We start from the raw sequence: 17,819 nt of genomic DNA on the forward strand, positions 1-17,819 counted from the left end.
AGCAAATGAAAAGAGGCTTACAAAAGGAATAGCCTACCTAAGACACAGATGCTGTCCGAGGTTCCTTCCAGCTCTGAATCTATGATCCAATGGACTTTGAGCAGGAAATCCCCATCCCAATCACTTCAAGGGAAGGACAAGCTGGGATCCATCCCCTTTTGACGCATTGTGAGGAACCAGTTCCAATAGAACTTAGAAAACACAAAGAGATAGAATTCATTTCCCCTAAAATCCGTGCATTCCCAAGATTCAAAGAGCACAAGATGGGGTGTCGGGAGAAAATGAAGTCTTGCCCCAATTCCATAATTAGCTCCTTCTTTATATGACCTTAGGTGATTAACTTGACATCTTAAATGCTTTGTTTCCCATCCGGTAAAAGGAGAGAACTAAACTAAATGACTTCTACCAACAACCTTTATAATGTTCTGCTGTAATGAATCATTTGATGACTCACTGGGCTCTCAGCAGCAATGGAGAAAGAATTCTGGGCTAGGGTTAAGACAATCTGGGCTCCAGTCCCACCTCTGCCACAAATTAGCTAGATATCTTTGGGCACATAGCTGGGCCTGTCTCGTTATTTGTAAAATAAGAGGGTGGGATTAGATAACTCCAAGCTTCCTTCCATGTCTAATATCATATAACTATAAACAGAAAACACAAAGGAATAGCACGGTTCCTTGGAAAAAGCAGTGACTCTGGGAGTAGTTAGGTGGCACGGTGGAGAGAGCACTTGGCCTAGAGTAAGGAAGACCTGAGTTCAAACCTGGCCTGAGACACGTAAGAGATGTGTGATCCTGAGCGAGTCACTTAATCCTCTTTGCCTCAGTTTCCTCATCTGTAAAATAAGCTGGAGAAGGAAATGGCAAACCACTTCAGTATCTCTTCCAAGAAAACCCCAAAGTGGGTCAAGAAGAGTTGGACATAACTGAAACAACTCAACAACAATGCTGTAGTCAAAGGACGTGGGTCCAAATCCTGATTCTGATGAATGCTACCTGTGTGCCTAAAGACAAGTCCTTTAACATCCCTAGGCCTCAGTGGCCTCATCCCTAAATCTCTTCCAGCTCTATCTTACAAGTCCTCAAAGACCACCCTTGTCTGAACTATACCTGAATAAGAATCCTCTCTTGTTGAGAGGAGAAGAGAGGAAGGAAGGAAGGAAGGAAGGAAGGAAGGAAGGAAGGAAGGAAGGAAAAAAAGAAAAAGAAAGAAAGGTGCCTGATAGACCATGAAAACTCCTTAAATGTGCCAAAGGGATGTGAGTAGCTGATGACAGGTGGAATTAATCAGTGACCACGTCCCAAAAAAGTTAATTTTGAGTATAATTTTAAGAGAGAAGAAATCTTTTGCAGAAGAAAAAGTTCACATCAGGTCATAACAATGTCATTTCCAGAGGCAGAAACAAGCATGAAATCTGAAGAGTACAGAAAATAGATTATTTGGCCTAGGGTAGAGCATCTCTTTAAAGGACTAAAATAAATCGATTGAGGATATTAATTGGTGGAGGAGCATGAAACTCCAGCTGAGATGTTTGTTTTCATTAAGTTCTACTCTAGTTGATGAGGATTTCATGACCTTTCTCTAGGCATCGTTGGGACATGTTGTCCTAGTCACAGATTCCAGCAACTTTAACCTCAAATATCATTACTCACTGTACGCTGTTATGGACCATTGTATTGTCCCATAATCCAACCTCTGCCTTCCACTTACTAGGTGACTTTAAACAATTAACCTCGTATCTTTGTGCCTCTGTTTCTGCCTTCATTAAATGAATTTGGACAAATTCACTGGGTAGGAGAGAAAGGATATATTCAGAAATGAGGCTGATGTAAAAAACAAAAATTTCTATAAAAATAAGATTTTTTTTAAAAAAAGTGATGAGTTTGAATCCCAATTCAGTCACATATTAACTATATGTTGCTGTTCAGTAGATTCATTCATGTTTGATCTTCAAGACCCCTTTTTTGAGGGTTTTCTTGGCAAAGATACTGGAGTGGTTTGCCATTTCCTTCTCCAGCTCATTTCACAGATGAGGAAACTGAGGCAAATGGGGTTAAGTGACTTGCCCAGGGCCACACAGTAAGTAAGTGTCTGAGGACAGATTTGAACTCATGTAGATGAGTCAAGGTGGGGAACCTGTGGCCTCAAAGCTACATGTGGCCCTCTAGGTCCTTGGGTGTGGCCTTTTGACTGAGCCTAAGTTTTACAGAATGAATCCTTTTATTAAGGGGATTTGTTCTGTGAAATTTGGATTCAGCCAAAGGGCCACACCCAAGGACCTAGAGGGCCACATGTGGCCTTAAGGCCGCAGGTTCCCCACGCCTGGTCTACTGTTCTGTCCAGCTGCCCATATATTAGCTATATAACCATAGGCAAATCATTTGACTCCTCTGAGCCTCAGTTTTCTCATCTGTAAAATAAGGACATTAGAAAAGATGATGTCTAAGGCCCTTTCCAATAACAATAATTATTCTATATTGCATATACATATAATAAAATATATATTAGAAAATAATATGTTAATATATTATGAAATTATTCATATATGAGCATATATAATTATTAGTGTTACTTGCACACATATAGCACTTTAAAGCTTAAAAACCATTTTCCTCACCATCCCTTGAGCTAGGTAATATAAGTATTATCTTTATTTTACATATTTGGAAACTGAGGCTCAATGACATGCCCAAGAACATGCAAAAAAATCTGAACCCAAGTCTACTGATTCTATTCCAATACTCTCTCTTCAACATTCTATTTTTCCTGATTCCATGTATCCTATAGGAAAGGTAAAACCTAACAATGTAAAATTTTCCAAGTATTGGGTCTTCTAGAAATGCTGAGTAAGGCAGAATTTTCCCCAAAGGAAACAGCATCGGATAACATCCATACCAGAATTCTACATCTTTCAGCATTCATAAAGCATTAATTGACATTGCATAGTGAAGATGGACAGCTAGGAGGCACAGTGGTCAGGCATAGGGTTACAAAAACCTAAGTTCAAATCTAGTTGTATGACCCTGAGTAAGTCACTTAATCCAGTTTGCCTCAGTTTCCTCATTTGTAAAATGAGCTGGAGAAGGAAATGGCAAACCACTCCCATATCTTTGCCAAGAGCACTCCAAATGGGGTCATGAAGAGTCGGACACAACTGAAATGACTGGACAACTTATTCAATATATAGTGTCCCATCTATTTGTTTGGAAAAGGATGGAAATCAAAAGCCTCAGAACAAAAACATCTTTTTATAGAAACATCTTTTTTTTTCATCTCTTACAAAAGAGCTACTCCTGAGAAGGGGTGAAAGATAGAGGAGAAAATTTCTCAGGCACTCATATGTCACCAGCTGACAAGTGCTGAGCACAGGTGGCAGACCTCAATAGCCTTGAGCTGATTCCCCCCCTGGACAGCCAGATAAATTTAACAAAGCCCAAACTGCATGCTGGCTGTTTATGTAAGACGCCTACTATTTCCTATAAATGTAAACCACCCTTCTTGACAGCCTTTATGGACAAAGGCAAGTCCTTCTTCAGGAGAATTTATTTCACCAGCACAGCTCCCTGCCCCAGATCCGCTGATTCCAACCTACGAGTGAAATCTCCTGCCAAATCCAGGACCCCAGGGCACTCTGACTTGCTATAGGGAGGACAGCAATTTACTCTGCTGTGTAGAACTGGAAAGAAGATTGGGCATGGAAATCAGCGTCTCAGAGTGCCCCTCTGCTTATAAATTTTATTTTTTTATTTTTCCTAGAAGATAAAGAAATCCAGGAATAAATATATTCAGCTCACAAGGCAATTTTTCATTGTACAGAATGGATTCTGAGTATAAATTCAACATGTTGAGAAGCTGTATAATATATAGTTGAAAGCAAAATGAATTTGGAGTCAAGAAGACTTGAGTTCATTTCTCAGCATAATACCTAACTTCATCTATCCAAACCTCAGTTTCTGAGTCTGTTAAATGGAGATAATAATACTTCCATTATCTTTCCTCACAGGGTTGATATGAGGAAGGTACCTTTTAAAACTTAGAGAATGAAAGAGGCAGTATGTATAGTAGATGGAGAGTTGGCCTCATAGACAGGAACACCTTGGTTCAATGCCTGCCTCTCGTATATACAGTGTGGCACGGTGTAATTTTCTAAGGGAATTCTCCAGGATTGTAAGCTGAAGAGCAGGTGCTTATCTATGGTGCCAAATGAAGCTTTTTAAACCAAGAGTTCCCTACACCTCTCTTTGACTCTATAAAATAGAATTTTATAGAGTTCTCTATATAAAATGGAATTCAACCAGATTATTCCTAAGGTCCCAACCAGCTCTGAATCCTATGATCATAAGATTCACGTTTGTTCTTGAGTCACTAGCAAAACATAAGGATCAAAAAGAAAAAATAATTTAAATGTAATAATTAAAAAATAATTTAAAAAATAATTTTTAAAAGGGAAAGACAAGGGAGGATAGAAGGCTACACAAGACAGAAAACAATAAAGTATAGGTTGATTAAAAGAGGATTTAAAAAAAATTAAGGGGAGAGATGCCCTGGAGGGGTACCTACCTATCAGCACTCCTCCCCACCCCAGAGAAAGAAAAATCTGGATAGGAAAGAGAGCTTACTGGCATCCAGAGGAACAGAGACAGACACAAAGCACCATGGAGACTGAGACTGAAGGCCCAACCCCTGATGAACATCAATCCACAGCACTGGACTGTCAAGGGTCTGCCTTGCCACCCTGTTCCAAGAAAATAGACATTGAATGAGCTAGGGGAGGTATAGGGAGGTGCCCCTTTTAGAATATAAGCCTACTGATGCCAGGGATCATGCTTCCTATTTCAAAGGACAACTTAAAACTAGGTTCCAAAGAAGTTTCGCCCACTGACTCACATTAGCTGCTCTTTTAGGAATTTGAATAAAAATTTACAATAAGCCATGGACCTAGTTTTGAATTTGTTAAATTGGAATATGTTTAAATATCTCATCAAGACACTTTTTTAGAATGGTAAGTTACCTTTAACCATTGGGTTAGAGCTTAAAACATGGTTAAAATTGTAAGCAGCATAGAACTTTCCAAATCCAAAATCAGAACCCAGTAGAAATGAAGGAATAAATGGAGGGAGTCAGGGACCAAAAAAAAGGTTATTTACCAAGTTTTCCAATTCATGAGTTCCCCCAGAATAGATCATCCCCCCCCAAACAATGGATCCAAGTAATAAAACCACAGTCTACCTCTCTTTCCAGGCCTATATTCTTTACACTTCATTGGTGTTACCCAAAATGGAACCCAAAGCCCCCATGCTAGTTGGAAGGAGTAAAGGATACTCAGTGAAAAAGTGGAAGACGAATCAAAGAAAGGGCTGGGTTGTTACCAAAACTATGTTGTAGGAAGGGTTTTCTGAGTACAATTGACTCTCCTCTCCAGCAAGTTAACTGTCAAGATATTTGAAAAACTGGAAAAAGGAACATTATAGTATGTGTGAAGGAGGATGGAAACTGAATTTTACTCAATAAAACAGACAATTTACTGAAGGAGAAAGATTTGTTCACAATGAGAAAGTAGGGAAGTTTCTGGTTCAGCTTAAACAAGCAAATCTATGACATTTATGTATTAAGGATATAATTCTTAATATAACCCTCAAAATAAAGAGACATAGTGGCACAGCAGATATAGGGCTGGCCTTGGAATCATGAAGATCTGGGTTCAAGTCCTGCCTTTGACACCCACTAGCTGTGTGACCATGGGTTTAACCCTTTAGTGTCCCAGTTGACTCTCAAAGACCTTAGGTTGTAGATCTGCCTCAGTGGAAGGGCCAGATCCAACCCAAAATAATAACAACCAAGCTTCCCAGCAAATAAAATGATTAGCTCTCCTGGTGCCAGCTACTGCTTTGCCCAAAAGGAAAGAAAGCCACTCTGAACTGATCTCTGGCACAGAACCAGGGTGAAAAAAAGGGAGCCACTGCATCTGAGTACTCCTTTACCTCCTGGGAAGTCAAGTCAATAGCATTTATTAAGCACCTACTATATACCAAGCCATGTGCTAAGCAGTGGGGATACAAAGAGAGGTAAAAGCTAGTCCCTGCTCTCAAGGAGCTTACACTCTAATGGAGGAAGAAACATGCAAACATCTGTGGACAAATAAGACAAATACAGGATGAGACAGCCAAAGGAGAGAAGGTGCATTTCTTGCATTGTCTACTCTACGTCCCTTTCGCTCTTTCTGGTCTATTCAGGTGATTTGTAATTACCTTCCTTTTGCTGAATTGAATTACTATATAGCTTGTTCCTTGGCTTCTCCTGAGGCTTGGAAGGAAAAGTCATGACTTCTTCACGTGAAGCAATATCTTAGGGTCATTGTGGATGCTATTCCTTTCTAAAACAACTCATTGGATTTGAATCAAAAAGGTCCTGCCCTATTGGCAACAGAAAGTTGTCTTCTCAATCCAGTCCCATGACCTATTACTGCCCCCCTCAAAGGGGCAGGTAGGGAGCATGCCTATAATGAGATTTCAACCGGCAATGACAATATTGCCAAGATAGCTAAGTATGCTGACTTCTAATAAGAGAAAAGAAAAGAAAAATCTTAATAAAGATGAAGAGGAGAAAATAAACACCTTCATCATCATAGGTCTTAAGATTTTGAAAATGCTTTATAAAAATTATCTCATTTCATCCTCACAACAATCCTGGAAGATAGGCACTATTCTCATCTCCATTTCACAGATGAGGAAATTGAGGCAGATAGAGGTTAAGTAACTTGTCCAAAGTCATACAGCTAGTAAGTGTCTGAGGCGAGATTTGGACTCAGATCTTCTGGACTCCAGGTACAGCACCCTATCCACTGTACCATCTTCTACCTTAAAGGTAAAACAGTATTAGATGGGGACTCACCAATCACGAAATATTTATGTAAGTTTTTTTTCTACTAAATTCAAGGAATCATGCTAAGTATTGAAGGTAAAATAAAGAGGTACAAGATGTGGTTCCTGCCTTCAAGGACCATCTAATTGAAGAAATAGGATGTAGGCATTAGATAGATGGATATGGAGTTTTCTCTTATCTGTATCTTATGCCTAGTGTTACCTAAGGCATGCCTGCTTCTTAAATGCATAAGCCAATGTTTACTGTTATCATCTGACAGAATATAAATTCCTTAAGGGCAGGAACTATTTGGTTTTCATTTTTTTTTTAATCTTTGCATCCTCAGCTCCTAGCACAATGACTTACATGTAGTAGGTGCTTCATAAATATTTATTGGGTTGCATTGAATAAGATAACTAATAATATGATGCAGCATGCAGTGAAGCAAATGAGTAGTATAGGAAATAAGGACTGTAGGAGATCAGATGAGGAAGAGATGACTGTAGGCTCAGACAGTCCAGGGAAGATGCACAGGAGAAGTGTGACCAGAACTGGGCCATAAAAAATGAGTAAGATTTGGAATGGAGGGCTGCCTAGGAAGAGAAAATGGAATTAATAAAATGCAGATGCAAGAATATGCATGACATATGGTATACAGTGAATATACTGATGTGACAGGAGCAAAAAGTTCACCCAGGGGAGTAAAGAATAGCACAGGGTAACACTGCACAGGTATATTAGGAAAGCCTTGAATACCAAGTTAAGGAATTAGAAAATAATAGAATAAAGAATAACAGCATGTTAAAACTGGAAGGAGACTTAGAAATTATTTTTTTTTATTTTTAGGCAATTAAGGTTAAATGACTTGCCCAGGGTCACACAGCTAGTAAGTGTCAGGTGTTTGGTCTGAGGCTGGATTTGAACTCAGGTCCTCCTGACTTCAGGGCTGGTGCTCTATCCTCTGTGCCACCTAGCTGTCCCTAGAAATTATTTTATAAATGAGGAAACTAAGCTTCTGTGAAGTCACATAGCTAATTAGGACAAATCTGAGACTACGCAGCACTTGTGACTGGACTTTATTCTCCAGGATAGGAAAGCTATTGAAGATTTGAGGATAAACCAAACTGAAAAGTGCAGAGTAGATTAGGGAGAAAGGCTAAGGTACAAGAAGTTAAAAGAAGATCTAGAATTTAAGTGCCAAAAGGGGATCAGTCTCTGATTACTTTCTTACTCATGTTCCTACCAATTATCCATCATCCCTGTCTTAAAAAAAAAACATAATCTTTATAAACAATTGAGAATAACTATAGGAATAATTTTTAAAATCCTCATTTAAGACTGTCAGATAATAAACCCAGACACCCAGGAGACCTGTTATTTTTCTAGGTCCTGTGTTTAGACTTTATTCTTCCTTAAGATCCTAGACATGTTTTATTTAAATTTGAAGTTTTTCAGTTTCTTTTCTGTCCTTTCCAATGTTGGCTTTAATACCCTGGGGAAAATCAAATAGATAAAAGACAATGGGAAAAGAGGGAATATATACGTAGCCCCTAGGAAATTATCAAAAAGAACTTTTGAGTTATGTTTCTCATATAGGCAGGTTTGCAAGCAAGAGCCGTAGTAACTAGGAGGGCCAGTATGCCATATGAAGTTCATTTTTAACCTGCACTACACCAAGAATATTTGAAAAACTTTAAGTGGATATTTTCCAGAATGCTGAAATTGTATCCACGTGATGCCCATATTAAAAAAAAAGAAAAAAGAAATTTAGTTAATAAATTTTTAAAAATCCAGCTTTGCAAAGAACTCAGTTCAATGCAACAAGCATATCCAATATACCAGGCACTGTGTGAGGTACTGGAGATAGAAAGATACAAACGAAACAATTCCTGTCGTCAAGAATCCTCTGCTCTAACAAGGGAACTATGCCACATTCAATGAAGTATGGCAAAAGGATGGATATATTAAGACCAAATGAGAAATCCCGACAAACTGCTCTAGAGAAATTTGGAGAGGGAAAGATAATTTTCAACTGGGAACAGAGGGAAAACAAAGAAGAAAAAGAAGGATTTTAAAGGCAAGAGCTGTGGAGGGAATATGTTTCAGGCATGTGAGATGGTCTATGCCAAGGATTCTGAACCTTTTTTGTGTCCTGGACCCCTCTGACAGTCTGGTGAAGCCTAGGGAGCCTTTGTCAGAATCATGTTTTTAAATGCGTAAAATAAAATCCAAAGAATTACAAAGGAAGCCAATTACACTGAATTAAAGAAGTAATTTTCCCCACCCACATCCACAGTCCCCCTAAAATCATGGAGCCCTGGCCAATGTGAATGCCCAGAGGCAGCAGAATGTAAGAGAAAAAAGCTGGGAACAGCTGATAATTGTTAAATTGGCCTAAAATGTTGAGTGCATGAAAGGGAATATTGTGAAATGAGTCAGGAAACGTAAACCAGAACCAAATTGTAGAAGGCCTTTAAATATCAGGCCAGTGACTTTGTATTTTATCTAAGAGGGACTCTCTGAAGTTTTTTGAGTAAGAAAGTAACATAATCATATCTGTTAAATTAGTAAGATTAGGATTATCGATTTGAAGTTCAAAGAGACCTTCAAGATTATATAATCCAATCTCCCCACTTTACAGATGAGCAAAGTGAGGCCCAGAGAGGTTAAGTCAATTGCTCAAGGTCACACAGCTGGGACTTCAACCCAAGTCCTATGGGTTCAAGAGTCACTGCTTTTTTTTTTTTTTTAAACCACATAATGACACAATACTTTCTATTTGATAGCTGGAGGAAATAAATGCTCCACAGTTTGCCCACGTTTGGTTATATTATTCCCTATGCCTAGAATACCTATTGAACTGAATTTAATGATTCATCTTTGGTGGTCAGGAGAGGAGGTGTGATTTAGGCTGGGCCTTAAGGAATGGATAAGGTTTTATAGATGAATGGAAGAGTAACATTCCAAATGAAGCAAAGAGCATAGGCAAAGACATAGAAGCAGGAATGCACAAATCATATTCAGGGGACTGGGAAGAATGGAAGGTAAGATTGGAAAGGTAGATTGAGTATAGCCTGTGAAGGTCTTTGAATGCCACACTTGGGAGTTGGTACTTGATTCTCTAGGCCAGAAATTCTTAACCTGAGGTCTATGAACTTTTTGTTTTGTTTTTGTTTTTGTTTTTTAGAGAGGCAATCAGGGTTAACTGACTTGCCTAGGGTCACACAGCTAGGGAGTATCATGTGTCTGAGACCAGATTTGAACTCAGGTCCTCCTAACTACAGGGCCAGTGCTCTATCCCCCCCCGTGCCACCTAGCTGCCCCAGTATGAACTTTTTTTTTTAATGTTTTGATATCTGTTGTTAATATAATTGGTTTCCTTTGTAATCCTATGTATTTTATGTAATATATTTTAATTATATTTACATATTATATGTATTAAATATGTCATATTTAACATGTTTATAAAATACATTTCAAATGTTATTCTGAGTAGGGGTCAATAGGCTTCACCAGAATGCTGATGGTTGGGGGACGGGGGGGAAGGATCCACAACACACAACAAGATTAAGTATTTCTATTCTTCTATTCTAGGCAGCTGGGAGCCACTGAAGGTTTCTGAGCAGTAGAGTTATATGAGAAAAGCTATGTTTTAATATTAAGATTAATCTTTTGGTACAGAGGGTGGAATAAGAAAAAGTTCACTTTTAAGAAGAACAATGAAATCAGTTATAAGAATATTACATTATTCCAAGCATGAATTGATAATGGGGTCAAAAAAGTGACAGTAAACATGGAAAAATAAGAAACAAATACAAGAAAAAATTACAAAGAATGAACAGGACTAGGTGAGGTGTACAAGCAAAAAGAATGAGTGAAAGATGGCTGAGATCTTAAGTTTGGATAGCTAGAAGAATAACTAATAAAAATAAGGAAGTCAGAGGACACAGATGACAAAGTCGGTTTTAGACATGTTGACCTTGAGGCAATGGCAGCGAGTTCAAGTAGACATGCCCAGAGAGTGACCTTGTCTCAGCACATGCTGGAGACTGTATTTTGCAGTTGAAAGGGCACTGGATTTGGAGTCAAGAATCAGGTTAAAATCACAGCTCTTCCATTTACTACGTGTGTGGCCTTGGGCTAGTCATTTCCCATTTTCTCATCTGTAAAATGATGGGGGTTTATCTACATGAACTCTAAGGTTCATGAACTCTAGCTCTAAACCTGTGAGTCTATGGTCCTATTTCTGTTCCACATACTCTTTGCTTGGGTCAAACTGAACTATTGGTCATCTTCCATACATATGCCACACTTCCCTAACTCCACGCCTTAGCTCATGCTGTCCCCTATGCCTAGAACAGGGGTAGGGAAACTGTAGCCTGCCATAGGTTCCCCATCCCTGTTCTAGAATGTCATCCTTCCTCTCTCCCCACATCTCTACACAATTCCTACACATCCTTTAAAGCTAAACTCAACTGTCACCACCTTCAGGAAGCTTTCCCTTCTTTCCTCCTTGGATCTCACATAACACTTTGTAACTCTTAACACGCTCTTGTTTTATACTAGAGTTATTTATATATTTATATATTTATGCATGTCATCTCTTCCCTACTGCCCTCTAAGCTCTATCAGGACAGGAAGGGCAGCAATTTCCCATCACTCTCAGTGTCCAACAATGCATTCTGCTCACAGAACAGTATTTAAAAATATCTGTGAGGGTGTTTTTTTTTTAGATTTGGTTTGGTTTGGGGATTTTTTTGGGAGGGAGGGGTGGGGACGATTGTTGTTTTCTTGGTGTAGGGGCTAGACCAGTGATTTCATTGGTAATAAATGAATGTTTCCAATGAGGACACTCCTTCTGTCAGTACAGATCAGCACCTGCTCTGCAACTTACAGACTTAGAGAATTATCTGAAATAGTGAGAAAATAAGTGATTTGCACAGCGTCATACAGACAGTATGCATCAGAGGCAGAAATTGAACCCAGATCTTCATGATTGAGAGTGGCTCTTTATCTGCTATGTGCATTACCTTTTCTTTCTTTTCTTTTCTTTTTTCTTTCCTTTTCTTTCTTTCTGTTTTTTGGTTTTTTGGTTTTTTTTTTTTTTGAGGCAATCAGGGTTAAATGACTTGCCCCTGGGTCACACAGCTCGTGTCTGAGGCTAGATTTGAACTCAGGTCGATTTAACTCCAGGGCCAATGGCTCTATCCACTGCATCCCCTAGCTGCCCCCCACATTACCTTTCAAACATTTGTTAAATTGAATTAAATTGTATTTTATACCCATGAAGAACTTAATAATTATCTCCATTATTTGCTTTTCTCATTACGGTCTGAGTGGCCAAACTGATATCAAGTGTTCTGTTTTCTAAGAACAAACCAAGGCCAAGTGAGGATGGATAACAGTGATACGGTGGCAGAGAGAGAATTTACTCTCACGAGATCTCCAACTTCAAAGTCAGCCTCCTGAGCTCTAAATATATCTCAGGATTTGTGAATCTACAATGTTACTAGTGCAAAGAAGGGAAACACTTGCCAAACGAGAAATAAACTAACTCTCTTTATACAACTTCCCAGCTTTTTGTGAGAGAACCTGAACGAAGACTGGGGATAAAGGGGGACATCCGTCAGCATGCCTTCTTCAAGGAGATCAACTGGGAGGAACTTGAAAGAAAGGAGATTGAGCCGCCATTCAAACCAAAAGTGGTAAGAACTTAACACCCTTTTTATATTTCCCCATTTTCCTACAGTTTGATTGATAAAACCTTTACAGCGCACCATTGAAAATCATACCCCCACTCTTCCTAACCCTACCTAATTTTAGTAGTATTTAGTAGTGGTATCATTACTGGGTTCCAAAACGGTGGTAGAAACAAAATAGTGAAAGCATCTGTCACTGGGACACTGAGAGGGCTAATTCACATCAGCTAATGTTTCATCCACACACAGTGCATGACCATGAACATGACATGAACTGAATAGTGCGTGCTTACCTTGGGCTATACATACTGATTCAAAATATGACTATAGGGCAGCAAAATGAGTTTGTCTTATGGGGTCAATCTCAATATTCTATACTCATAGCGTGTATTACCCAAAGTTACTACTCTGCTTCTCATCTTGTACCAAGAATCTGTGGTCAATTTTCTTTCTACTTACATATCAATTTTCTTAGAGTTAGCCTACATCAAATAAGTAGACTTTGTGTTTGCAAATAACAACTCTGCCTTAATTGACTTCAGAACTCGTTAGGTGAAATAATATGAAAGGGAGGATTTATCCATTCAGTGAATAAACATTTGTTAAGTGCAGGTCTCTGTGCTAAATATTGGGAATATAAAGATAAATTGGAAGAGTTTCTGCCTTCAGAGAACTTACATTCTACTCAGTGAAATAGCACATAGACAGATGAATACAAAGTAATTTCAAAGGTAGGACACTAACTATGGTGGAGGATCATAAGGTGTAAAGTGTTGGACTAAACCAGGGGTGGGGAAACGTGTGGCCTTGAAGCCATATGGAGTCAATCAAATTTGGATTCAGTCAAAAGGTCGCCCTTAAGGATCTAGAAGGCCACAGGTTCCCCACCCATGGCTAAACTGGGCCTTCCAATGACCTAGGGATTCAAGGAAGTGAAATGTAGGAGGGAGTGTACTCTAACATGGGGAATGGTTTGTGCAAAGATCCATAGAAGGGCAAAGGAATTTTAAATGTGGGAATTAAGTAGGTCATTTTGGTTAAAACACAGTGGAATGTGTAAAGGGAAGTAATATGAGATCAGCAATGGAAATATAGGTTGGAGGCAGACTGTGAAGGGCTTAAAATATCAGGCATAGGAGTTTGTATTTTATCTTAGAGGCTGCAGGAAGCCAGTGAAGCTTCTTGAGCGAGAGGGTGCCATGGTCAGACCTGTGCTTTAGGAAGATGGACCGGAGGAGAGAGTGGCTGGAGGCAGGGAGATCAAAGACAGCTATCACTAGAATCTAGCTGAGAGAAGATAAGAGCCTGAACAATAATAGTGATTCTATGAGCAGAGAGAAAGGGAATAGGTACAAAAGATATTGAGGAGATAGATGAAAAGAGATTGAGCCATCATTCAGACCAAAAGTGGTAAGGACTTAACACCTCTTTTTATACTTCCCCATTCTCCAACAATTTGATAAAACCTCTATATAGCCCCATGTAAAATCATGACCGACCATCCCCATCCCTACATAATTTCACCTCATTGTAGCATTACTGGGTTCCAAAATGTTGATGGAAATAATCTAGTAGAAGTTATAATTGGAATTGTTTTTAACCTGGAACAAACAACACAGGCCATACCCTAGGTAAGTATCATGAAAGGTACCCTCAGTTTAGGAGATAGGGGGATAAGGAGCAGGGATGAGACAGCTCATTCTGCCCCACCTCCGAAGGAAGAGGACCATTAGTTAGTTTTCTGTTTCAACAGAAACCAACCTTAGCACCTCATTGTAAAGCATAATGAGTTGTTTATTCAAGCAAGGCATCCAAGAAGCTTTATTATGAGAGGATGAAGTGGTACGCAGATATATGCTTTTGAGGATCAGGCCAACCCCCTTCCAAAGAAAATCTCTCAGAATATTATACTGATGCTAGAAGGAGCTTAGGTATCATCTAATCCAGCTCCTTGATTTTACAAAAGAGGAAACTAAGAGCCCACAAGAGAGAACTGAAGATTGTAATTTTATAGTTGGCTTTTAAGCCATGTATCAGTAATCGTGGTGTGAAACTAGATTGGTCAGATCATCCATGTCTGTGGGGCATATCAGTAGTAACAGATTTCAGAAGAGGTTAACAAGGATAACATGTTAAGCCATATTTCTGTTTATAAATTAAGTAATATAAAAGAATAACCTATTATAGGACAGGAAGGAAGACCTAAAATACATAAAGTTCACTAGAAAAATTAAAAGCAAAGCTAAACAAAATTGGTGGCCTTCTTGCTAGATTTGCTAAATTTGTCAAAGGTTTAACTGATAGTTAAGGCATTCTTTACCTTAGCATTTGTAAATATTCTCTCTGAAGTTGAGGGATAGTAAAAAGTTTAAAAAAAAAAAAGTAGGATTCTTCAGGGGATAAATTTCTTTACCCCAAGGCCAATCCATAAAAATCTGTAAAAAATAGTGCTCAAAACAAATAAGCACATTAGAGAAAATTCACTGGAGAAAACCTGGGGTTACAGAAGTGGATAAAACTAGATCTAAATGGCTGAGACCCATTAGACTGAATCGCCCAGTTTCCAAGCAGTTCAGGCTTCCAGGTTAAAGTCCTTAAATGATCACAGCATGGATGGAGATATTAAAGCTGGCCAATTAGTTTATGTGTGTATTTTTCTTATATGATGAGCTCATCTTAGATTGAAAATGTCACCTAATTCTTTTAATTTTATTCATTCTTTTTTGGTTTCTGAATTTTCTCCATAGTAGGGGGAGACAATTTCATATTGCTAGCTTGATTACCACTCAGACAGACCTTGAATAATATAGGGAATGTGGGGGGAGGCAGAGAGGAAAAAAAGGGGGTTTCAGTGTTTTTCCTCATGTCCTATTCATTTTGGAGGCAGGAGGAAACAGAATGGAAAGGCCCCCTGGATCCTGGTAATCCCTGTCATTCCTTTATAACGAAACATGATTCAGAATGCTCTGGACCATAACAAATGTCAAGTTAAGATATCATGTCTATCATTGAGATAATATATGTAAAGTACTTTGCAAACCTTTACTTTGCACTGTATTTAATTATTATTATTGTCATCATCATCATCATCATCATAGATCAATTGATTTCTCAGGAAGGTAGATGCTGTCAAAGTCAATCTATTCATTGTCAGAGCCAATGACTGTTAAGGTCCAAGTACACCTTGTTCACCATGTCAGAATAGTGGTAATCCAAGTATAACTCCTCTCTCAATACTGTTCCTTGGGGGTACCCCTTTGAAGGCATTCAGTAGGCTTATCCCTTGTAGTACTCATATTCAAAATATGACATACCTATAGTTTGGTCTTTTGTCACAACTTAGGAATTTAATTGTGGCATTTAGCAATACAACCAACAGTGAGTATCCAATCAAAAGTTATGTTATTCATCTTATCCTATATCTCCTATATCTCAAGATGTAAAAGATGAATTCCTATACAGGTCAACCAGAATTATTCAGCATACAAATAAAGGTTTTGAACCAGATATTGGCAGCCTCAGGCTGATTTCAGGAAATTCAGTCATCCTTCAACTCCTCAAGCAGCTTGCTTAGGGTAACAATAGAAGGTAAAGAGGGTGTCACTATTTTTTCTTAGAGCCAGTTAGGTGGTGTAATGGTCCTGGAGTCAAGAAGGCCTGAATTCAAATCCAGCCTTAGATACTTACTAAGCAAGTCCCTTAAATGCTGTCTGCCTCAATTTTCTCAACTGTAAAATGGGGATTATACTAGCACTTCCCCCACCCTCCCCACCCCAGCCCAGTGTTGTCATGAGGATCAAATGAGATAATATTTGTAAAGTGTTTAGCACAGTGCCTGGCACCAAGGTGGTACTTAATAAATACTTGTTGCCTTTCTTCTATTCCCCAATACCATGTAAGATTTTAACCTTTTGGTTAACCTTTGGTTTAACCTTTGAGGCTTGCCTTCTAATATATCTGCTATTAAATAATAACACTGCAGAGGTTCATAGGATTGTAGATTTAGAGCTGGGAAGGACGTTAGAGGTCAGCCAGCCCCATCCCTTCAGCAAGGCCTAATGAGATGAGGTAATTTTCCCAGAGTCACTCAGCTAGTAAAGGATAGAGCTGTGATCTGAATTTTGATACCCTGGGTCCCAATTCAGAACTCTTCCCATTTTCCCACACGACAGTGTTGAGCAAGAAACAATGGAATTTATGGTATTCAAAGAGTGCTCCCTGTGGCCCACAGATCTAAGAGTGATGGTTTTGGGGTGTGACCCTGCTGAGAGAGTGCTCCTCAGCTTTAATATAAAAATGGTTCAGCATCAGAACTTTAGTCAAAGTCTGAATGAAATTGAAAGGGGGTAGGAGGAGGAATTTCAAACAAAAGACATTTTGTATTCCCAAGGGCAGAGTAGCTAAGTGGCACAGTGGATAGAGTACTGGGCCCGAAGTCAGGAAGACTTATCTTCCTGAATTCAAATCTAGCCTCAGACACTAACTAGCTGTGTGACCCTGAACAAGTCTCTTAACCCTGTTTGCCTCAGTTGTCTCATCTGTAAAATGAGTTGGTGAAGGAAATGGCAAACCATTTCAGTATCTGCCAATAAAATCCCAAATGGGCTCATGGATAGTCAGAAACGACTAAATAACAACATTCCCAGTGACACATGCTTTCTAATAAAGATTGTATTTGGTGGGTAAATTGAGCAGGTCTGACCCAGGCCCATCCCTAGTTAGTTTAGATTTGCTATGGAAATGAAAAGTGACACTCATTGGTCATTCAGGGGTTAACAAACGGTTTACTTAGCCATAACATGGAAGGATATTGTTCATTGAAAATCTAATACTCAGCTTAGGTACACATCCCACCCCCTCTTTACCCTTGCCTTCACACAGCAACTGTCTGGGCATCAGGGGAGGGTGTAGTGACTCCCACGGCCTTGGTACACCTTCTGCCAAGTCTGAAGGGCCCAAAATCTGGGGGGCTTTATAATGCCTTTAAGTGACCAGGAAGCCACATTTATAGCTACCAGGAACTCCCTGAGTCAGTCAAGTCTAGAAGACAGATTGCTTGTCTCTTAGAAAGAGAACTATCCTAATCTATATATAGGCAGGATTGAGGAGATAGAGGGGCTGGCACAGGGTAGACCTGGTAGATAGCGATCCTATGACAGCAGGAAAAAGATAATAAATGGAAGGATGAGAAAAGTGATGCCCTCAAGAGCATTCATCAAAAAATAGAATTTCAAAGTTGGCAAATGCCTCATACCTGTC

The 17,819-nt window shown here is 39.1% G+C and overlaps 1 protein-coding gene across 1 annotated transcript in view; it reads left to right on the top strand.

Annotated features, from left to right (window-relative positions):
* PRKCQ (protein kinase C theta) overlaps positions 1-17,819 on the top strand; it is a 189,767-nt gene that overhangs the window by 168,460 nt on the left and 3,488 nt on the right. Inside the window, exon 16 of the mRNA XM_027838577.1 lies at positions 12,438-12,566. Within this exon, the coding sequence (XP_027694378.1) occupies positions 12,438-12,566 (129 nt within the window). The remainder of the gene's footprint in view (positions 1-12,437; positions 12,567-17,819) is intronic.

This window comes from Vombatus ursinus, unplaced genomic scaffold, assembly GCF_900497805.2.
Source record: "Vombatus ursinus unplaced genomic scaffold, bare-nosed wombat genome assembly UNPS02014830.1, whole genome shotgun sequence".
In the NCBI taxonomy this organism is placed as follows: Eukaryota; Metazoa; Chordata; class Mammalia; order Diprotodontia; family Vombatidae; genus Vombatus; species Vombatus ursinus.